The 23,992-nt window shown below is 39.9% G+C and overlaps 1 protein-coding gene across 8 annotated transcripts in view; it reads right to left on the reverse strand.

Moving 5' to 3' along the window:
• Positions 1-595: 595 nt before the first annotated feature.
• The window catches only part of APBA1 (amyloid beta precursor protein binding family A member 1), a 140,537-nt gene continuing 117,140 nt past the window's right edge, over positions 596-23,992 (reverse strand). For 4 of the 8 annotated variants that reach the window (XR_005600892.1, XR_005600898.1, XR_005600893.1 and 1 more), the window contains 9 exons: positions 19,807-19,839; positions 18,612-18,698; positions 17,911-18,096; positions 14,167-14,346; positions 11,882-12,094; positions 5,723-5,842; positions 4,877-5,017; positions 3,830-4,440; positions 596-2,288 (listed from right to left, as the gene is read on the reverse strand). Coding sequence is in view for 1 of the 8 variants with exons in the window: in XM_039545864.1 (XP_039401798.1) it covers positions 4,369-4,440; positions 4,877-5,017; positions 5,723-5,842; positions 11,882-12,094; positions 14,167-14,346; positions 17,911-18,096; positions 18,612-18,698; positions 19,807-19,839 (1,032 nt within the window). In the remaining 7 variants the exon portion in view is untranslated. Of the gene's footprint in view, positions 2,289-2,819; positions 4,441-4,876; positions 5,018-5,722; positions 5,843-11,881; positions 12,095-14,166; positions 14,347-17,910; positions 18,097-18,611; positions 18,699-19,806; positions 19,840-23,992 lie in introns of those variants that run through there. The other 4 variants (XR_005600895.1, XR_005600897.1, XR_005600899.1 and 1 more) reach the window with 4 other exon arrangements.

Here is a 23,992-nt window from a genome sequence, read left to right on the forward strand (position 1 = left end):
TATACATAGTAAAATCTGACTGCTAGCTTGGGCGAGGCCTCTGGCCACGGCAGAGAGGGTGAATAGGATAAAGAGTGGGATCTCCAGTCCATGAAGTAATGGAAGAAGAAATCTTCTGTGGCCCAAAACGTGAGGTGTTGTGGCCTATATCCAATACAGGTAAAGGCAAGGTTGAACTTTCACATTAACATTAGTGAATCAATGTCTGAAGTTGCAAAGTCAATTTTTCTGCTACAGTCTCTCTGGTGTATAATACTTTTGCAGATTCAAGTTCTCATTAGAATTTGTTGCACATAAAACGTTCTATGAAGACTTAGGGTTTATCTACATTTAAAACGCTACAACGGCACAGATGTGCTGCTGTAGCCCTTCAGTGTAGACCCTACCTGTGCTGACTGGATTCTCCTGTCATCAGCATGGGTAATCCACCTTTCATTGAACTAGTGCTGTTTACACAGGGACTTAGGTCATCTTAACTAAACTGCTCAGGGGTGGGGATCAAGCACTCCCCCCCGAAATATTGAGTCAATATTGGTGATCACATCAGCAAACTCTCAGCCATGCCCAATTTGTTTTTGTTTTTTATTGTTGCAAATCTCACCGACATTAGCGCTCCATTAAATAAAGGAATGTAGCACAGTAAATACATCACAACAAAACAGCTGGCAAAAAAATCAATCAAACCACTGGAGCTGCGTTACAGACAGAGGGTCAGAGACCTGTGACAAAAAACGTCAGAGGAATTACATTCAGTAGATGTGCAGTATCAACATTCCAGGCTCACATATATTTATATATATATATTTATATTTATATATAGAGATTGAGTTTAGTGTTTACAAAGAACAATATTGTTACAAATACAATACTATACTTTCCCCAACGCTTTACAATAATTTCTATTCACCCTCTTTACAGAACAATAGTAAAACTTCATATTCTAAGTACTGTGCTAAATATATACAAGAAATCTCACCCACACTGCCATCTTCATAAACAGATTTCATTTAGAAAATTAAAAAAAAATCTGCACTCAAGAAATACAAACCAAGCCTTAAATTATAAAGAGAGTCAAACAAATAAGTGTGAAACTACCAATAAAAAAAATTAAAGGACATTTCATCCTTAATGTAAACACTGAAAAGTTAGTAATATTGTACTAAACAGTGAAGGGACAGCTTTGCAGGACCTTCACGGAAGAGAAGGAATGTAAAATGGTAGGTTATTTCTTTCAACCCATGGAGGATTTCACTCATCTAAAATACTAACATAAACAGCTGCTCTAACATCTTTTAAACATCAGTGGAAAAAACAACAGACTACGGAGGTGTCAACTCTCCCTTTTGAGTTCATTGTATTTCTGAAACACGCTTTCCCTTTCCAGGCTGCACTTGTGGGACTGTTTACATTAGGAGTGCTTACACTATCTATCTGTCCCTGCTTAGAAATCATAATACGTCTATTGTAATAGAACAATTCACATTCTCAGTGAGGCCCCAATCCTGCACTCACATGCTTAGTTTATACTCACTCACATGTGCAGTCCCAGTGAAGTCAATGGGTTACTCAGGTGCCTAAAGTTAAGCACACATGCGTTTGCAGGATAGGACCCTTAGTTACTAAGAATCAATCACTGTTACAACCCTATATTCATTTGCATACTGAGGGCTTAATCCATCTTCCATTGAAGTCGATGGATATTCCTCAATGGGAGTTGGCTAGAGCCACAAAAGCAGAAAATTAATATGGGAGTTAAAGTTGGGAACCAGCCATGTGGTAACCAGGTCTTCAAGAGTAGCTTTTCACTCAGGCAACTTATGGAAAGGCTGCACTGTATATAATCTTCTAAATTATACATGGTATATATCATATTTACATATATTACTATACAGATGGGAAGTTATGAAAAAAAGTGTTCCTATGACCTTCATAAACCAGATGCCTGACAATAAAATCTCTACTCACACGTAATTCACAATCTATTTGCATCTGTCTGACGGCAGAGCAAATACTAATCTGGAATAATACCACCATGCCCTTGTAAAGTTTGTTATTCCAGAGATTGGGATCTGATTACCTAACAACAAGAACTGCTGTACATCAAGTAATTGTACAGTACTCTTACACCAAAACATATTCATTTACTACAACAGCTTACTCACCATTCCACTATCTCCCTCAAATAGTTCCAGTATTTGCTGCCAGTTGAAATAAAAAGTTTATCTTCTTTCTCTCCACTCAGTCCATTGTTTTTGAAGGAAAAATTGGGCCCCTGATCACAGATGGAACTAAGTGATCAGACAAAGGCAGAGTTTTCACAGCTCACTTATTAACGGAAATGTACACACGTGTATATCTAAGCTATGAAATCTCTGGAGACAATTCCAAATGTCATCTCCAGTCTGCAACCACAGTGCTTATATCCCTCATTAAATGAGAAACTGATGTTAGTGGCCATCAGCCACACACACACACACACACACACAAACAGAGGGATGAGATTTTTGTTTTGTCCTGCTCCAGTATTTTCATCACATTAAATCTTTGGGCTTGGCTACACTTACAAATTTGCAGCGCTGCAGCAGGGTGTGAAAACACACCCTCTCCAGCGCTGCAAATTGCGGCGCTGCAAAGCGCCAGTGTGGTCAAAGCCCCAGCGCTGGGAGCGCGGCTCCCAGCGCTGTCCGTTATTCCCCACAGGGAGGTGGAGTACGGACAGCGCTGGGAGAGCTCTCTCCCAGCGCTGGCGCTTTGACTACACTTAGCGCTTCAAAGCGCTGCCGCGGCAGCACTGCCACGGCAGCGCTTTGAAGTGTAAGTGTAGCCAAAGCCTAAGTGTTGTAATAAGATGCAGCAAAAGCTGCTACTTTTGATAAATTTAAAGGCATCTGACTGGTCTAAATTCACAGTAATATATGAGCTTAAATGTGAGTACATAGGACTAATGGAACAGAACTACCTTACATGGAATAGAGAGGTCTCTCCTTCTGGAGGGAGGAGAGTCACTACTACTATTACTATCTTCTCCCCTCCTCCCCAGCTCCACTCTCCAAAATTTATAGACCACGCAAATCCTTGATATCATGCACCCCACAATGTTTTTGAACCCTCTTCTTCATTGTACAAGTACATAAAAACCCTTTAATGTTCTACAAATGGAGAACCATGGATTAACTTTATATATATATATATTTATATGTATATATATTACAAATAAATTAATTTCTCCTCACTCCCATCCCACCTCCCCCACTGTTATCCAGATCATGAGCTAAAGAAAAAAAAAGTAATTAAAATTAAACAGTCTTTGGACCAAAGATATGTTAATACTGGCTCAGAGTAACAAAACTACTTACAACTGTATGTAGACCTATTTTTGTTCAAATTTCATAAATATCAAGCACATAGTTTTAAATACACACACACACACACAAAACACATTCACCCACACAACAATGAGAAATTGTGTATTTAAGAGCTTTAAAAATTTAGATTTTCAGCAGAAGCCCCCAAAATATAATTCTTGCTGTATATTTATAGGCCACTTAACATTCTCCTACCTCTGAGTAGGGAGGGGGATATAAAAGATATCCTGCATCTAAAAATGAAGAAAAAGATTTTTTTTGGGGAAAAAAAAAAAGACTCTTATACCTGGGAGACCAAATGGTGAAAGTACCTCCTCTAGTATGCCCTAGTGAAACAATGACACTCTTACACATTTCAGCAACATACAAACCACCTTTGAGGTTACACGATCCTGAAGAATAAACCTTAAAGACAATTAAAAGGTGTGCATTTGAATTATGAGTTTTACCACAACATCACTTACTCATTAACTCATTCTTCATAGACTTTTAACTCCTCCTTTAGGGCAGAACTATCCCCTTGGTTCTCTGCTCTCCCTGTGTATGTTGAACTCTTTGTTGGTAATGTTACGCTCAGTGCACACACAGAGAACAGATTAATGGAGTCAAAAATCTTCTATGTGGAGTCCAAGAGGAGAACTTTACCCTGTGGTTTGATCTATTTGTAAAGCAAGCTTTCTAATTTAGTAATACTTAATGTATTTGTGTTGTCGAGTTATGGCCATAGATATATGACTGATGACGGAGCTTGAAGAAGTGCAATCAGTCCTTTGTTAAACTAGCTGTGAATAACTAATTTTTCTACTCTGTGAGGAATTACATAATGCAAAAAGATGCAACCAAAAAAAGTCTCATGGAATTTTTTTTCCCTGTACACAGCAAAATGTTGGAGAGAAGACAGAGATAGAGATGTCTCTGCAGACACAGAAATGCAGTACTAGAAACACAACCACTGACGAGGAGAAACATCCTCCATGCATGTTGTGAAGGTGAGGTATCAGCCTTAGATGTAAACTGGCTGCTCCTGCGCAGTCAACAATCTGTACATGGCCGCTGGCATGGTCTTCATATGAATCTGGGTGGAAACAAAACAAGGCAGTCAATGCTCCTCATACACGTGATGCAATGCTTTGGAAATAAAAGGGTTTGTGTGATTTCATGCTTAGAGGGTATGTATGTGTAAGGGAGAAAGTGGCCTGAGATGAGAAGAAGAAAGTAGCTGCAGTGACATAGTACAAGGGAAAGACGTAACCAGTGAGTTTTCATGCCCATGCTACGGTTTATTGCAGCACAATGCTGAGGTGTTGAGTTCTTGCAAACCTTGCTGAGGTTAACAGGAACTGTGGGCACTCAGCACCTCTCACGCAGGCTTTCTATTAAAAACTATGAAAACACGTTTACAATAAGCCTGGTTTAATCCTATTCTCATTTCCAGTATTTATATTTGGATGGTGGTAGGCAGCACGAGGCAATGGTGCTGAAGCGTGTAATATCATCTATCCAGTTCCTACCTCACCAACAGCATTTGAGAGAATGTGAACGATCTTTTCATGGGGCGTTGCTACAACACTCTGTCCATTGATTTCAATGATCCGATGGCCCACTCGTACTCCTCCTCGCTCTGCTATACCTCCTCTCATAAGGCTACAGATCTTGAAGGGAAAGGACAAAGTTATCAACGCTAAGCATGTTAAATTGTAAAACAACTGAAGTTTGTTCACAAATGACAAACTCAATATTTAAATAAACAAGTCTCCAAAGTGTAAAAAGAGTTCTTAAAATACAGTGAAACACAGATCAGGGTAAAATGGACTAGAATAACTGTTACAAAGTCAGTACTCAGCTTATAGAATAATAATGAACAGCTCCTCCCCATGGTGCATAAAAACAAACAAAGTAAGTTGGCCATTGAAAATTACTAGTATTAACCCTTTGGACACTGGCACTTTGAAAATTTAGGAGATTGCATAGGTCCATAGTCTTTAAAGGATTTAGAATTGTATGTCTTTGACTTTCTCTGATTGTAAAAGAAGACTCTTTCTGGCTCAGTTAGACATACGACTAATGCAGCCTGTGAACAACCTGCCCCATACACCTTTTGGTTCTTTAGCTTAAAAGATCTGTTATTCCTATGGCTGACTTTTTATACTCTAATATGACAAAGTATCTTTTCCTGCTTTTGACTTGGAAAGAAGGATTGACCATAGGGGAGGTAATAAATTTTCTAATAAGTCAGTTTTTAAGTCTTATAATCAGAATGTGTGCATAGACCTTGGTGAGGTGAGAGGTTTGCCAAAAAATTTCACAGCTATAAAAAGCATCACAGTAGAAACCTAAGGATTGTGAAAGCGACTTACGATCCCATTCTGTACACTGAAACCCAGCTGATATCGGAGGTCAGGTCTTCTGATCAAGACGGTGGTTACTGGAGGACATCTCACTATATTCAGTTTAATCCGGGCCTGGTTTTTCAAACCCTTTAAAAATATATATATATATATACACACTATGACAAGTATGGCCTGAGACAGCTGAAAACTGGCACTGAAATAAAACAATAGTTTGAATGCTAACATGGAAATAATACTGAACAAGCAGTTTGCTGTGTATTCATCATTACAAAGTAGGATTCCTAATAAGTACCAGATACAAGCAATATGACAACCTGTTAACTGAATGATGCAATGTCAACCTCTAGTTGTCAACATTTTGACATGGTCATTTTAAACTGCCAAGAAATTAGACCTCCTGTGAGCAAGTTCTTTATTTTGGAACACAGAACATTGTTCTACAGAAAGCGGGGGTGGGGTGGGGTGGAGAAGTAGGTCTGTGCAATTAAGCTGAAAACTGTCATGCATTTTGTTGCAAAAATAAAGTAAATATGCACTTAAGATGGCTGCAAACAGGTAGCTTTTCTGCATTCAATTTCGTAATGCAAAAGGCAGAACTTACTTAAGTCCTGTCCATTGAATGCTTGTATAAGTAATGCTCAGAGACTCCCTCATTCTAAACTGAGAATATCACATTCACCCTGCAATCTTGGTTAACCACAGCAAGGCACTATCAAAACAGAAGATGACTGCATGTCTGACCCTCATACAGTTTGAAGTTCTCACCGTTCAACCCACCTAATCATCTCTGTCTTTCTCCCAGAGTTAAAGTATCTTTTTTTTCCCTGTAAAGTGTCCAGAATGGAACATACATTTCTCTACACTAGAATACTGTGTAAACATCCAGGCAACACCCAGACAACCTCCAACAATCACAATTCCTAACACAAAAGGAAAGCTCTGTTAATGCCTGAGAGAAATACCCTACTTTTAACATTCCAGTGTCTGTCCAATTTACTCACAAAGAGTAAAATCCTGGTCTCATTGAAGTCAATGGAAGTCTTGCCATTGAATTCAATGGGACTAGGATGTTACTCAGGGTCTGAAAAGATTTCTTGATCTGTACAGGGAGTTATACTACAATCCCCAAGCTTTTACATATGGTTTATTCTTGCTGATTTTGTAGGGCCTCTCTCTACAAGACCCAGTACTTGAGTGTGTGTGCCATTCTGCTGGGGGCAAATGGCTTTTGGAACAATCCCAATGGGCATTGTAGTCCATTACCAAGCAAGTAGAGAAGCCAAAAATGAGAAGGAAATCTTCATTCACCTATCTGTTGGGGGAAAAGCTTGAAGTGGGGTGGCGTGGGAGGGGAGAGAGGACAAATCTCCAGTAGAACTGAATCAACCAGCTTCCCTTTAGAGACCAGGTTAGCTGGAAGTCAGACGGTGCTCTATGTTCTAATAGAAATGGAGAAGATGCCCGAAGCCAATCTGCTAAGTCTAAGATGTTTTTGTTAATTGATCCTTATTGAGCTACAGACGTAACCCACTGTTCTTTTTAAGGGGAAGTAACCAAAGTATCCCTGTTTGACTAATGGCGTTCATACTTACTGTTTCTACTAATATGCAAATGCAATCAAGTGCAATTTAAAACAGCCTCTTAAACTTCTCTTTCTCCTTTAATGGAGGAAAGAAACTGGCTATATTCAATTCCATTCTAAGTGAGGAAAGGGGTGCTTACTTAGGAGCTTATGTTAAGTACAGATCCATTCAATCCTCTCACCCATTGCCTCAAGAGGGTCTATTTTCCTGACAACTATGTCTAACTGCCTATTTATATTTATGGCAGTTGTATGCACCCGCTCAGAGGTGGGAGGAAAAACCGTGAGGAAAGAGTGCCAGGGCATTTCATTTCTCTGCTCTCTGCATAGCACTGCACTCAGCATGGCATGTTAATCAAGCCAACACAGGCTGGCTATAAGTGGGCATGCTGCTTTGGGAACCAAAGCAAATGAGATTATGAAGTGAGAAGAGGCAGTTCCACAGCCAGCTGGCTCTCAGCAAAACACAAGGCCCACTGTATTTTTTGCTCTACTTCATTCCATTTACTTCCATGTATTTTATTTACTGTCTGTGATGCACTAATCACAATCAGTGATCATCTACATACCATAGGGCAATCGGCCTTTATGGACTACATACCCAGAAACAAGCAAATAGTAAGCAGGACCGGCTTTAGGCTTATTCCCCCAAATTGGGCCCAGCGCCTAAGAGGGCCCCACGCCATAAAAAAGAGCGCCTTACTTTTTAATTTTTACTCACCTGGCGGCAGTCCGGGTCTTCGGCGGCGGGTCTTTCAGTGCCGCAGAAGACCCGGAGCGAGTAGGACCTGCCGCCGAAGTGCCGCCAAAGATTCGGACCGCCACCGAATGGGCCCCGCAGTTCCTAAAGCCGGCCCTGATAGTAAGTATCCAGTTTGCATTCATTTGTGGCAAGTATGGGTGTTTGCAACTCCAAGTGTGAATTGCACATGTATTTTTGCATGCTCCTTTTTAAAAAAAAGGAACGCGGGCTCCTAATAAGCAATTTCTAAATTTTACAGAAATAATGCATCCCTTAAACACAGTCAGTTCATAATATTTTATATGTTGGGAATCCATGCCAATAGGAATAGAAAAAGTGCTATACTAGATTAGTCCAGGGGTCCATGCACACCAGATGCTTGAGAAAAAGATGAAAGCAACATAAGATATGGAATAGCCATTCCATGCAGGAAGTTTCTTCCTAATCCCGTCAGTTAGCACTTACTTTATGGTTGATTAGTATGAAGGTTTGGATCCCTCATTTTAAAAAAAAAATTCCTCTCTAATGTAATTGTGAGTATTCTCATTATTCACATAAACGTCCAATTGTTTGTAAGGTAGTCCTGTTCACTGCATGCTAAGGAATTTTTGCAATGCTAAGATCCTTGTGCATTCTCTGAATATCTATTTTAGCCGATAATATACATACTGCTGGCCATTAAAATTGTCCTTCCAAGCAGATGATGACCCATACGTTTGCAAAGCTTTACAGCAATCTAGCTGGAGCTGTTCATACATCAGTTCTGAATCACATGCAATATATATAATATATATCTCCTTTTTTTGCATGTGATTCAGAACTGATGTATGAACAGCTCCAGGTAAGTTTGCAGTTCTTTTCAGCAATCTATGGGTCATCGTCTCATTGGAAGGACAAGATTAATGGCCAGCAGTCCCCATGACAACAGCCAAATGTAGCAACAAAAAAGGGACCGAAGCACATGTGTCAGTAGAGATCTCCATAGCGACGAGATAGTGACGGTGCTCTTGTTGGAGAAGCAACCAGGGAGATTCTCAAGCCGTCCATTTGGAAGGACTCTGGAGGAGGAGGAGGAGGAATGTGCTGAAGTAGACATTCTATATGCCAGGCCTGCAAATAATTACATTTTTGGAAATAACTGGTGTGGGATGGGGAACAAGCAGAACAAAAGTGAGAACAGTAAGAGGTCTGGTAACAACATAGCTAGTTACGGAATTCCAATTACACCTCCCTGAACAATTGCACCTCCCTATGCCAGCTACAGACCCTTGCCCTCAAGGTAGGGATTTAGCCCCTGGAAACAAAAGGCTATTTTTGCTGTCACCCCCTTTCCCTTCAGGTGGGAGGAGACAATTTTCAGCTGTGATCTCCTTAGTAGCCTCAACATTAGCAGAGGCTAAATCAAGCCCTGGCTTCCATCTTGGTGAGATCCTCCCAATTTTGGGCTTCCAGGGGGAAGGATGAAGCCAGTTTCTGTTGCTCCAACCTTCCTCCATCTGTGGGGTAGACCTTCAACCTGAAAGGGTCATGAATATGTCAGCATAATCCTGGGCTGAATTTGTCCTAATCATTAAGAAACATTCTGAGCTTGGAATATGTAATTACATTTAAAGAGGGCCTGGGTAAAGGGAATAAACCAGCTACAACACCAAGTTTCTAGGTGTCCAAGGTAAAAAGCAGCAGAAAGTTGATTTATTGGACAAATTATGTTTTTTCCAGGAAATCAGGCTGCTTTTACCCAGGTTTGACTCTATTGCACTCAGACAAGGCCAGTAATCAGAGCAATGGTCAGAACACATTACATGTTTACGTGCTAGGCTGAGTATCTCAAGTATTTCTATTACCTACCTATGTGCAGAGTTTTCATTTTCAGATACACATATTTTAAATCTTTGTAGCAATTTTTTAGTTCAGTTGCTAAGAAACCAACCACAGCCTACACATAATTTGGAAGGGGCACGTAGACATTTATTTTGTGAACTACTAGACAAAAATAATTTTATTTCAAAACAATTTAATGAAAATCACCTGGCAAGAACTCATCAAAAAGGAGTATAAAAATCCAGCTTTACTTGGCATTTTGCTGGGTTGTTCTACAGAAGAATTTATAGATGTCATAGGTCTCACCCCCACTTAGAGCTGTTGGGTTCCAAAATGGGGACCTTCATTGGTTCCCCTAAACTAAAATCCTAGTTTAGATCTGGTAAAAGCTGCCACCACCCAATAATGTACGTGTATTGGGACACAGTCCTTCCCCAAAATCTTTGGGGATCCCAAGAGCCCCAAATCCATGGAGTTCTTACACCTAGGAGAAATAAACCATTCCCCCCTGCTTCCTTCTCCCTCCCTTTTCCTAGGAGAGATACCGGAATCCAACTACAGAGGGATGCCTCCCTCCTCCCCTTTCCCTGAGAATCCACCCAAGGAAAGATCAACCAAGTCCTTTACAGAAAAGATTTATTAAAGAATAAAAAGAAAGTAACTGTCTCTGTAACCAAGATGGAACAATACACAGGGTCTAAACTTATCAATCTCTAGAGAGAATTCCCCCTCCTTTCTTTCTCAGTAAAAGCAATAACAGTACAGAATTAAAGAAATTCTATAGCAAAACACAGAATTGCAAATACAGAAATAAAAGTATAAGAATACTAGTTCCTTGCTAATACTCACTAGCTTGAATAGAAGAATTTATTGCAGAAACCTGGGAGGACTTGATTAAGATGTCTGGACTCCCTCAACTCCCAAGAGAGACTCTCTAAACACACAAAGAACAGAAAAAAAAAAAACTTCCCTCCACAGGGATTTGAAATTATCTTGTCCCTGATTGGTCCTCTGGTCAGGTGTCCGCAGGTATTGCTTGTTAACCCTTTACAGGTAGAAAAAAACCTTAACCCTTAACTAACTGTTTATGACAATAGATGTCAGATGTACCATTTCAGTATGTAACTTACAAACCATGTGGTGCAGCAAGTTGTAGGGTAGCTATTTGTTTCAATTTTAGTTGTGCCTCTGACATTCTCAATGGATGCAGCATTTTCTTTCCATGAAACAGTAATGATTAAATACCCGTTCTCTTATAAATTGCAGGTACCCCAGTGGTTCTTCTTTTCCACTTGACGTGCCTGCTTTTTGCAATCACATACTTATGTAAATTAGAGGAAAGTTATCCCAATTAAATGTCCCATAGCGTTACTAGGTTGAAATAAAAATGAACACTTCAAAATATTCACAAGTTAACTCCATAATCATATAGAAGACAAATACTGTATGTTTTATAGTTTAAAAATATAAATTGTCCAATTTACAACATTTGTTTTATCAGTCTTAGCACTCTGGGTCAAATTCCCAGATCCTTTTCTTCAGTCCTTACTGAAGCAAAGCTCCAATTGACTTCAACGGAAGTTTTGCTCAAGACTAAGATCTGGCTTCAAGATCTGGCCCTTTTTCTCTGAATAGTTATGAGCTTTGTGAATGATGAAACACAAAGTAAGGCCAAGGTGGCAAAGCTGGTCTTGTGGTTAAGGCACGGGACTAGTGGGGGAGCCAAGCTTCTATTCTCAGCTCGCCATAGACATCTTGTGTGAACTTAAGCAAGTCGAAGCTCAGCATTTTCATTTCACCCTCGAAAATGGGGATGCTATTAATATTTCCTATCTCACAGGGGCCTACCAGGCTTAATTAATTAGAGTTTGCAAAGTGCTTTGAGATCATCGGAGAGAAACTGCTATAAACATGCAAATTATGAGTGTTGTTAGAGAGCGTCCTTAATTTACATCTTTATTGTCTTCCACTATTCCCATACAGTTTTTAAATGTGTAACATTTAAGAACATTCCCTGTACCTTTATAATACTCTGGCATGTTGAGAGTGGTAAGCCAACCAAGCTGGTACCATTAATTGACATGATTTGATCCCCTATGTTCAGCTTTCCCGACTTCTCTGCTGGTCCTCCATGCATCATGTTGGCTATAATAACTGTGGGCAAGATGGATCCCCAGCCAGATTCCACAATCACGACACCTAGAATTTCTCCCTTTTGCTTTTCAATGTAAACCTGAATTAGGAGATAGAAATACAGTTTCAAACACATATTATCATCAGCTACAGAATACAGCCTATGTGCACACATACATATACATCAGGCGTGGGCAAACTATGGCCCAGGGGCTGCATCCGGCCCTTCAGACGTTTTAATCTGGCTCTTGAGCTCCCACTGGGGAGTGGGATTCGGTGCTTGTCCCGCTCCAGCCAGGCAGCGGGATCAGGGGTCCACCACTCTGCTGTGCCATGGCTCCGTGCGGCTCCCGGAAGCAGTGGCATGTCCCCCCTCCGGCTCCTATGCGTATGGTCAGCCAGGGGGCTACGCACAATGTCCCTGCTCCAAGTGCTGCCCCCACAGCTCCCATTGGCCGGGAACCACGGCCAATGGGAGCTCAAGGGGCGGCACCTGCGGATAGGACAGCGCACAGAACCACCTGGCTGCGCCTCCGCGTAGGAGCCGGAGTGGGGACATGCTGCTGCTTCCGGGAGCTGCTTGAGATAAGCTCCGCCCAGAGCCTGCACTCGACCCCTCTCATGCTCCAATCCCCTGCCCCAGCCCTGATCCCCCTCCTGCCCTCTGAACCCCTCATCGGCAGCCCCATCCCAGAGCCTACATCCCCAGCCAGAGCCCTCACCCCATCCTCCACGAACCCCAACCCTCTGCCCCAGCCCAGAACCCCCTCCCACTCCTGAACACCTCATTTCTGGCCCCACCCCAGAGCCCACTCCCCCAGCCAGAGCCCTCACCCCCTCCCGTACCCCAACCCCCAATTTTGTGAGCATTCATGGCCTGCCATACAATTTCCATACCCAGATGTGGCCCTCGGGCCAAAACGTTTGCCCACCCGATATACACAGACACCAACACAGACACACACAACCTCTCTCTTTCTCACTCCAAGGCAAAAGCAATGAAACAGATGTGTTAACAAATTTCTAATTTATTTCTAGCTTGAAATAAATCAACATATTAATGTGGCGGGGAGGGGGCAGGGGAGAATAAGGCAAACCTGCAGCTGGACCAGGGCTGCTCACTCAGCTAGTGACTCACCCCTCCAGCAGAACCTGCAGTGACTCAACCCTCTAGCATGCTGCAGCAGCCTATTCCCTGGCAGGGCCCAGATCAGATAGCCCCAAGGCACAGGTATTTCACTTTCATATCAAGTTAGTCTGTGCAACAGCATTACTCAGCTTGGAACCCTCCGAGTGCCTAGAAACGTTGCAGACTCCCTAAAGTTCCAGCCTGCCCTTGATCCTATCCCTGTGCCTGTTCCTACCCCCTGCTTTGTCCATGCCCTGTCCTGAGGCTACTCCAGCTCTGTTCCTCACCCTGCTTTAGCCCTGCCCCTGACTCCTGACCCCCAGGCCTCTGGACTCACTCCAGCCCAGCTTCGATCTTTGGCCTGCTTCCTGACTCTGACTCTGATCCTGATTTGGCTTGTCTATGGACTCTGACCCATGGACTGTCTCCAGTTTCAGCGCTGTCCTCGGCTCTTTCTCGACCCTACGACCGGCTTCGACCACCACTCCAGCCACCAGGTCTGACCACCTAGACCCCAGGGCCTCACAGGAGGTGGTGGTGATGGGGTGGTGCAGGCAGGACTACGACAGTGAGAATATGCTGGTGATTACAGACTGGATTACATATCCTGTACACTGCAATGGTACACTGGTTCATCTTTATTAATAAAACAAGCAAAAATATATACTCCTTTAAAACACACCTGGAAACAAATGCTTTCATCAACCCTAATGTCGCCATAAAATGTCTGTTATTTGTTAAATCAACAGCTTGTTTTAAACTCCTTTAACTGATGTGCAGTGTCCTGTGTATTTGAAAACTGTTTGGTAAAACAGCACAGAACAGATGGCAAATCACTGTAACACGGATGAACTGACGGTTCCCTGTTCACCTCTTCAAACAGAATTGCCACTGGGTGTCCTACTGGGGAGGAAAGTGCTCTAGCCTGACCTGATGAAAGTCATTTGTGGGAAACGCTAATGGCTTTCTAATTGCTCCCAGTATTAGCTTGCATTTGGGACAGACCAGCCTAATGCTACTATCATCAGAAGACTGGGACATACATCTTTGCAGTTTTCAGACTTGGAAAAATGAATGAGGTCATCATTGTACATGTCTTGAGTGTTGAGCAGGTCGCTGTACTCCTTCTGGCTCAGGTCTTCTGGATTTATTCCATTTGCCCTCAGGAATTCCTGGTAGGCCACGCTAAAGGCTTGACCTATGGACTGTGCAATCAGCTGTGCCTGCAGCAGTTCCCCCCAAAAAGGAAAGGAAAATATCAAATATATAGCATTGCTGATGGTCTTGTTCGCTGACACTTGCAGTTATGATCATGCTGTAAATAGTTCCCCCATATTAATTAAGCCACTTGAATTAATTCCAGTTTTTTCTTTTAATATCATTTACAATACTAAAGACCAGGTTCCAACTTGTTCTGAATTAATTTATTTTGATTTCTGTATGGATAAAAAGAACCTCTATCCCAAGCTCTAGGCATTTGACAAAAATTAAACACACACACACACACACAAAAACAACCAACAACAAACCCCCCCAACATAATCTTATCCTCAACCTATACAATTATTTAACCCAGCAAGGCAAGCCGTTACAACTGAAAAGCAAGAATAGTGGGCCTTCCTTTCACTGATGAAAACTGCTGAAGTAAACACAACGAAATCCTTCCTTCATTGTTTGACAGTTAGGCTGGAGAACAAGAACACTATATTACATTAGCTTCTCGGATGCCTATTGGGTAACACAGGCAACAACTGAGCTGCTCTGCCCTTTAACCACAAGCAGTACCATTCTCTTACAAGCCAGCATTAGATGAACACACCTATAGGAAAAAGATGACTCAAGAATATTTGTTCCTCTTTTTTTCTTTTAAAGTCACCCTGCTTATATTTGTATCTGCTACCTACTGTCCATCTCATAAAGATTGACTATCTTAAACTACTCTCAAACAGGTGACAACAGATGATCACTGGCACTTAAGAGGATGCAGTCACAATTACGCACATGTGCGCGCACACACACACGTATGTTGGGCCAAATTTTGGTAAGAGTTCAACTCTCATTTAAGCACCAAAATAAATGGCTAGATTTTGGGCACTGAGCTCTTTTGAAAATCTTGCCCCAACTGTGATGCTGAGTAGTTGGGAATCTGGCACTGAGCTCTTTTGAAAATTTGTTCCATTATCAATAGTTTAGTCTCCATTGCTTAAAATATCTTATTAGAAACTCAAAAATAAACTCTTTCCCTACTGATTGTCCTTTTCCATTTAAGTATTTAATTCCCTACCTTCCTGTGTTTAATGGAGCTGAAACTAAAACACCACTTTAATTGTTTGGGCACAGAGTTCGTAGATCACAGTACTATAATTTGGAAGAAATTATGTGTTATTTAATTGCTCCTGCAGAAGCAGCAGAAAGAGTCACATAGTTTCTTGTGATTCTTGCTCGAACATGTCAGTCTTTCTAGGATTTGCACATTATATTCCTGAACAGATTAGGGCAATTTAAAGCAGGGACAAGTTTTGGCCAGCATCCCAGTGTTTGATGATGTAATGATTGCCAGTTAGCTGTTGGGTAGAGTAAGATCATTCTAAAACTAAACGCTTCTGGGGCTACCTAACTGGAGAAGCGAAAATGAGATTATAATACACACCAACAGACACAAGATTAAGATAATATACCCTGTGGAGTGTCAGGGCTCTTTACTTCTAATAGCTAAAGTTACAATTTTTTGCTAGCTCTGTATTTTTTCCAATTTATTTTGGATTCTTAAGTCAGAACTTTTGTAGAATGGTTGAAAAAATGTCATGTAACCCAAGACCGTTGATCATGTCTCCTCAAATGTATCAAAATACTATAAGACCACTTGACTGACTGTTGATATGTTTTTGGATCTCCTGACATTTAGGACTTTCCAAGACAACATTTATTCATGGGGGGATGATCATGATCTGCATAAATATGACCTAATCAAACCTCATTAGGTGACACTTGTGACTTCAGAAGGGGACTACCCCATTCTGATTTGCCAACAAACTCCTAAGAAGTAGTTCTAAGGAGTAGAAACCAGCCTGGTCATCACCTTCATAAGCTGAAGGAAAAGAAAAATTGCTTCTGTCCTCTTGCCATGTGATGCCACCATTCCTGATAAAGAGAGGTTAAGTCCGTTAATGGCTATTAGCCAGGACGGGTAAGGAATAGTGTCCCTAGACTCTGTTTGTCAGAGGGTGGGGATGGATGGCAGGAAAGAGATCACTTGATCACTACCTGTTAGGTTCACTCCCTCTGGGGCACCTGGCATTGGCCACTGTCAGTAGACAGGATACTGGGCTAGATGGACCTTTGGTCTGACCCAGTATGGCCGTTCTTATGTTCTTATGAGACCTATGCTTTCTCTTCCCTCAGTTGGCCACTCTGCGTTAGGAGTCTAGAAATCCTCAACACCTGTTTTTGACATCTATAAGCAAACAGCCTATAACCAGCCAGCAAGTCCACTGACATTAACCAGATGAGCCAAGAAAGCCACTGACTGATCTTTTTTCAACCACCCGTATAAATATCACTTTTGTTTGTTTTCTTTTTCTGATTTTCATTAGTAGAGGAATGCTTCTACCTCAGCATTCTTGCACTTGTCTTTCTTTTTAACTCTAGCAGATGACCGGTAGCAGGTCTGTGCATGTGGATAGAACCCACAGAATTTATCTGAGAATGGTGCCTATGGAATAGTTTCTCAAAGACAAAAAACAGACCTTGGTTTAAATAACCTCACTGTCTAAAAGATCTCACAGACATATATGTTATGGGTTGGGAGGTGTGTTATTTTCACCTAAATGTAACCAGATGTGTTATTCTGAATTGTTTTGGAAAGTTTCCTATAAACCTATGTTCAAGGGGCAGGGAAAATAAATTGATTATCACCTAACCACTCATAATTTGGGCAGGCTATATTAACTGGAAGAGGAGCTGTAGTCTAAACATTAATTTCAATATAGGAGTGATCTGACCCTCCATGTAGCAGTCATCTGACTGAAATAAGTATATCAGTTGCCACTGAAATTGAAAATGCCCTATTATTCTGCAGGCTGACAGCTAAACAAGATATGTTGACTTCCCACATTACTAGATACAGTTCACAAAATTGTTGTCTTATGCGGTATTAATTAACATGATAAGATAAATTTATTATTTGATATTAACAAATTTTATTTTAAATTTGATTTACCCATGTGTTTAATTTTATTTTACATTTTTTCTTTAGTTATTTAGCTTAGTTAAAAAAAATTACATAAAACTAGAGAATTGTGTGGACTGATGTATCTTCCCCAGATGTCAGGGCCTAGAACAGCGAGGGCCCAATGGTAGATAACAGAGACAACTTAGTATGCCACCTAATGGTGGACCACAGAACCTGCCTTCTACAGTCCTCACGTTGTCATGAACCCTGTTTAACTGGCTACTTAAAATGGATTTACAGCTGCTTTGTAACTTTCAAAGCAATGTAAAGCACAATGGTGACTCTGGTCCTGAATCTACAAATTCAACTGAGATTTTCATAAATTGAATAAGCATGGACAATGTATACCCTGCCACTACAGTTTCTCATTTAATCATGACAACCAACCAAAAGGACCCAATATGCAAAAGGCAGAAGAGTTCCTCTTTTTAGATGAATTCTTTTTATGTAACTAAAAATCAAACAAGACCATCAACCACAGACTTCAATCCTATCCTGACAAATGGTTCTCATATTCTCAAGCATAACCAATAAAATAAAATAAATAATTCCTTACATCCTCAGATTCAAAGACATGGCAAATCATTTTATATTGCCTCTTTCCGTCCTGAGAAGGGTGAGATGCCTCCACATTGTCCTGGGAATTAGATCGAGGCATTCGCCGCCGAGCCATCAGCACAACAATATTCCCTATATCTGCAATGTAGGAAATGGTCCTCAGAGGATGATCCATCATAGTTTCCTGAGGAAGAGAAATTCTGAGATCAGTGCTTGCTTTGAGCAAATGCTTAGTATGGTTTTGATATCATGCAAATAGATACTAACAATGTAAGAACAACTGGCAGTAAATATACAAACACAGGCTAACTTTATGTATTCTGTATGAAAAGATATGAAAGAAAAGGGAACCAGCAGTGTCAGTTCCACCAAATGAACTGAAATTCCCATTTTTAAAAAAAATTAATGGCTGTTATATTTACTGGGTAACAGAACTCCAAATACAAAAAGACTCAGTTCAGAGGGTTTGAACATGCACTACACCAAGAATTAAGAATTTGGAATTAGCTACCTCAGCCAAACTCTCTAAGTATTATAGTGACAAATATCTATGAGACACTGATAACAGACATATTAATGGCACTAGACTGTCTGCAATGCTGTACTGTGATACCTTTCAATAACAGTTCAATAGAGAGTGAACCACTATTACAATACTGACAAGATCCAACCCTGGCAAGGGCACATCTTTGCCTATACCTGTGTGTCTGCATTCAACACTTTTATTCTCTGCGTAGAGATAAAGAGGTCCACCTCAGTCATGGGCTGAGATTCACCTTCTGGGGCCTGCAAATAAAATGGTTTAGAGTCAGCAAATGCATCAGAGAATAGCCTTAATAATGATATTAGATCACAAACAAGGGCGCACAAAGACACAGTCACCAGAACAGCAATGCAAAACAGAGTATTAAATTGCAGAAGCTAAAAGATAAACACAAAGATATGGAAACTATATATAGGGATGAAAGTGTGTTAGATTCAATATTATTTGTAAAACTGTTAATTCCATACAAACTCCCTACCCTCTTCTTTCTGACCAAATGAAGTTATAACCCACTGCAGCATGAACTGTATAATCATTCCATGGAAATCAAAATGATTTTCATTTAAACATGAATACCACATTAAAAAAGGCTTTTCGAGTGAGCAATGTACAGGACAAAGGGCAGTTCTTGTCTGCAGGATTTCTATATGATGCTAATTATTACAGTGACTGCTCAGGCTAGTGAGAAAAAATGTATACAGTAGGTGCAGATTAAGCAATTATAATGCAGTTCTGGTAAGAGGGTCTTTATGGTCAGACAGCAGAATATTAAAGCACTAACCCACTCCAGAAGATGTACATTTGTAAACATATAGAGCAAATGCTTGTACTTTAAAATGCATCAGATTTGTTCCACGACACCTAAGAACTCCATGAACAAAATTGACTCATCTTTTAGTAATCTCAGTGCAAAAAGTGAGTGTACGTATGGAAACTTTTTTTTTTTGCATCCAGCAATTTGACACATCTGTAAGTTAACCAAAAATAGTCTTTAGAAAGGGATCAGAGTAATTTCTTTTTAATATGCCATTTTACAGAATTAAAACCTTTACCATGTCATTCCTGTTTATTTGGTAGGTATTTCTGGGTTCTGTCTGTTTCCATTTGATAAATCCAATATTTACCCTAGTTCTAACATGAAATGGCTAATGATAAGCAACAAAAAATGGCCAACCAGGCAACTGATTTTGGGGAAATGTCAACTTGTGTGGTGACTCTGAAATAAATCTGAACAAAAACTTGCTGGATGCAGAAAATAAAAACACAAAATCAAAAGTAAGAAAGGCAAAAAATAGAATAAAAATAAAAATAAACAAGCATAACATCAAGCTGATGGAGGTTGTACTGCACCTTCTTCCTGCTTTTGGCTAATTTCTGGGCCATCTGCTTAGCATGGAATAAACAGAGATAGGAGAATAGTTAGAGAAGAATTTGCAGAGACTCAAGTCAAGCAGGGATCTACACACTAATGTCCAAAATTTGTCTACTAACTGGTCTAGGTTAGTCTCTGCTTGGATGTCTCTCTTTCATTCTGGTTAAAAAAAAAGATTCACGTTTAACACAATAGGTTTAAAAAAGTAAACCTGCTCCAGAAGAGAGAGAGAGAGAATAAGGATTAGTTTTATTTAATTTCAAAAAAGACAGCTAAGCTAAAAACATAGGGCCAGAGTCTGCTCTCATTTACATTTGTACAAATCACTAGTCGCTCCTTTTAAGTCACTGGAGTTACACAAGTGCAGAACTGATGTAAGTGAGAGAAAAATCAGAGCCTTAATATTCAAACTCTCTCAGATCTTAAGGTCTTAGATTCAGGTTACTTAATTTTGCATGTACGTACAGACTTATAAAGGGGAAAAAATGTCTAAAATGTTAAATGGTCCTAAAAAAACCAAAATGACAAAAACATTTAATTGAACAACCCATCTACCCCAATGCACACACCCCCACATGCTTACTAACGTTAGACTCAGGTATCTGGGGACCACAATTCCTCATGCCAATTGCAGAAGGACATTTTCCATGCCACTCACATATACCCAAACATCTTCCCTGGGTAGGGGTGCATACTCTCCAGATGATCTACCTGAAAATGGTCTGCTGTTGTGGAGCTTTTTACTGTATTAACATGTAAGTATTCAATATCAAAAGAGATTCTATAGGCTACTAATGAGACACAGTGATAATCATAATTCTTGTCACTCCATTATCAAGCATTTAAAAATCTTCTGCAAATAACTCCAGATGTACTAAAAAAAAAAAATCCACAGACTCTGGTGACTTATCTTGTGGACTTGCTTATTGGACAAGTATGATGCTCACCTTGTTGGCAGACTTCCATTTTAGTTCCAGTAGTAACATGTAATTAACTTAATGTGTTTGCTGTGTGGTCTATTATGCCAGGCTTTATCTATAAATACATAACTAATAACTATTAGGACCACAGAACAGGAACCCTGAATCACAGATGCACTGAACATTTGTCTTCGGTGCTCACAAATTAACTCTGCAGGTTGTGCTTTAAACCAATCTGAAGGTAGCAGTTGATACTGAAATGTTGCTCTTTATTTACAAACAAAATCAAACATCTTAGCATCACCTGCAGTAACCCTTTACAGACTAAAACACATATTCAACTCTGGTAAATGAAAACTACTGGTAGTGGCAATGTGAACAGGCTCATGATGAAATCTTTACATTAAAGTATTGTCACTGGCATTCAGAGAAAATAAAACTACTCTGAAATAGTAACAGCCGCATAAATAAAAAAACTTAAAATAATGCCTCAAGTTGGCATATTTTTTTAACTGTGTTCAAAAATGTAGCTACTCTGCAGTCAAATTTTTTCAATACTGCAGGGTACTAGATCTCTCAAAAGAAGGAGTATGCCACTCACAAAGGGAAATGAAAAAAAGTCTGCTTGAGTCAGAACTAGGTAATGCAGATACGGTACATGAAAGGTGAGCCAGAGCAACCTCTTATGCACTTTGTGATTCTGTTCTTGACTTAATGGGAGCAGCACCAGGACTGCTGTCTTATTTTACCTTCTTGGAATACTATTTTCAAACATTTAACAAAACTCTAATGTAATGGCTTGGAACACACATTCATGTTTAAGAAATGATTAACACTTCAGAGAAGGTGAACATGAAAGGGGCTGAATCTGTAGCTGTTAAACAAAGGAAAAAAGTCCATGAAAACATAACACCAATATGCCTTTTATGCAAGAAATAGTATCGGACAAGTTCAGACATACTATACAAGTAATTCTAGCTACATTAGTCAAGCTGTTCTTTTCACACCATCATGAGTACGACAAAAATATAAGACAATCTTAGTCTAAACTTAATATTATTTAATAAATACAGTGAGGAAAGACAAGTTCTAAGTATTTCATTTGATTGAGATGTATTTGGTCTATCTATGATTTGTTTACAATTTAAAAAAAATTCATTACAATTATTTTTTAAAAGAAAGATACATTTTGCAGCTATATTGACTACCAATATCTGTACACATTTTAATAAACATTATATCTATATCAGATTGTAAATTCTTTGTGCCAGAGACTGCATCTTCCTATGTCTTGTAAGCACACTGATGGCACTTAAATAATAATGGGTAGGCTTTTAAACTATCCTCAGATAAGGATTGTGTCAATTCCTTTCCGTAATGGGGTCAACTGGTATTCAAAAAAGCACAGGCCTCCTACACAGATCAAATCTGCTAGTGAAATCTAACAATTAATCACTGTTTTTTTTCTGGGCTGTGAGATTCAGCCTCTTATTCCAGATGTTAACAACAATTAAAATCTGCTTAGGTTGGGAGGGATGGCTAGCGCTGGAGATTAGTAAAGGGACTAACAGAGCCTTTCAACTCTTAGGTCACTCAGTTAATTCTATCTCATTCTGGTAATGAATGAAAGTCTTGGCTAACAAATGCCAAATCTTGAAAACCCCACCTGCCGTAGTTTTAGTTCTGTGAATAGCTCTCATTGACTACTAGTAAGTTTTTGCATAACTGGACCTTTAGATTCAGAGGTCAACAAAAATATTACTGGATGGTCCCACTTAGTTCAGTGGACAGCTGTCCGCATCACAAAAAACACCACCTTGCTGAAACTACCTTTGTTGCAGTTTCAGCAAAGAATTAATAATAATTCTTAGCATTTATATAATGCATCTTAGTCTCAAAGTGATGTGCAAACTAATGAACAGAGTGAAATTCATACTTGAGCAGAGGGCCCACACAAAGTCTGGGTATCACTTAAGTTCCATTCAAGCGCTATATTGAGGACTTAAGTTGTGCGTAGGCCTGGTACATGAAGATGAATTTTCCCCAGAGGGACTGAACTGACCGATCATCACTAGAAGTGGTCCTCCCAGGTCAGGGATGATAAGATAAGAAGGGGAGGCTTTCACTGCACCAGCTCACATTCCATCTACCTACTCAAGCATTTATGCTGTGCTCACCACTTGTATCAGAGCCCCTCATGTTGCCTTTGTACTATGAATAAATAGACTTCATTCCCCAGAGTTGTCGCCCCAGTACCTTTCATTAATACTAAATATACTTCTAAAATAATTTTTGTTTTAAAAATCTCCTCTAGTCAACCAGATGTTTAAATGGATGATTTTAATGTAATTCCTTTTCTTTATATCTAAAGAGAGCTTTTCTGTATTATTAAAGATACTCTATGGATCCATATTTCATTCTGCGTAATCATAAGATGATGGACTATTGATGGACAAGAGTAAATGGAAAAGTGTCTTTACGTGTAAATAGCAACAACCCCATCAGGTCACCAATGTTAAGATGAATATCTTTAAAGCAATTCAATTGTATAACCTGGGTGAACTTAGAAGGGAAAAAAAACCTGGGAAGAAATTATGTCTATATATAACAAGAAAGATACATGAGCAATGCAAAAGCGTGTCTGAGATCTGCAAAATCTATCTAAGGACAAGTTGAGAAATGTGTGGTCAAAAGCCATCTCTCTCTACTACAGGAAAACTTTATCAAGGATCATTAAACAAAAAAGAACATTTTCAGACCTGGGATCCTGAAGCGAGGCACTGACTTCAATGGGAGCTCCATGCACTCAGCATCTTTGAAAAATCAGGTCGTTTATTTATGTTCCTAACTTCAGGCACTTGAGTTTTTTTAAAAATAGCCTATCAATTCACAACTTTTGTTACACCTTTTAACAGGAAAAGACATCAGGAGGTTCTGGATGTAGGTTAACTACAGGATGTTCACAATGCATTTGCCTTTCTACTTTAATCAAATCTTTAAAAAGCTGTTTTGTCTGTCTGGTATCAGTGTGTGCACATAACACTTTACTGCACTAAACCTGTCAGTGCTATAAAAGGAACGAGGAGCAGGACACACACTAACAATAGTTTCTAAATGACACTTCAAAATTTTGGGCCAAATCCTTCCATGACCACAAAAGAAATGTGCAGCAGAGATTCAGGTGGGTCGTCTATCACAGAGAAGCTACAAACGAGCCAGGATTTCATAGCAAGAGCCAGGGAAG

Source organism: Mauremys reevesii, linkage group 6 (genome assembly GCF_016161935.1).
Source record: "Mauremys reevesii isolate NIE-2019 linkage group 6, ASM1616193v1, whole genome shotgun sequence".
In the NCBI taxonomy this organism is placed as follows: domain Eukaryota; kingdom Metazoa; phylum Chordata; order Testudines; family Geoemydidae; genus Mauremys; species Mauremys reevesii.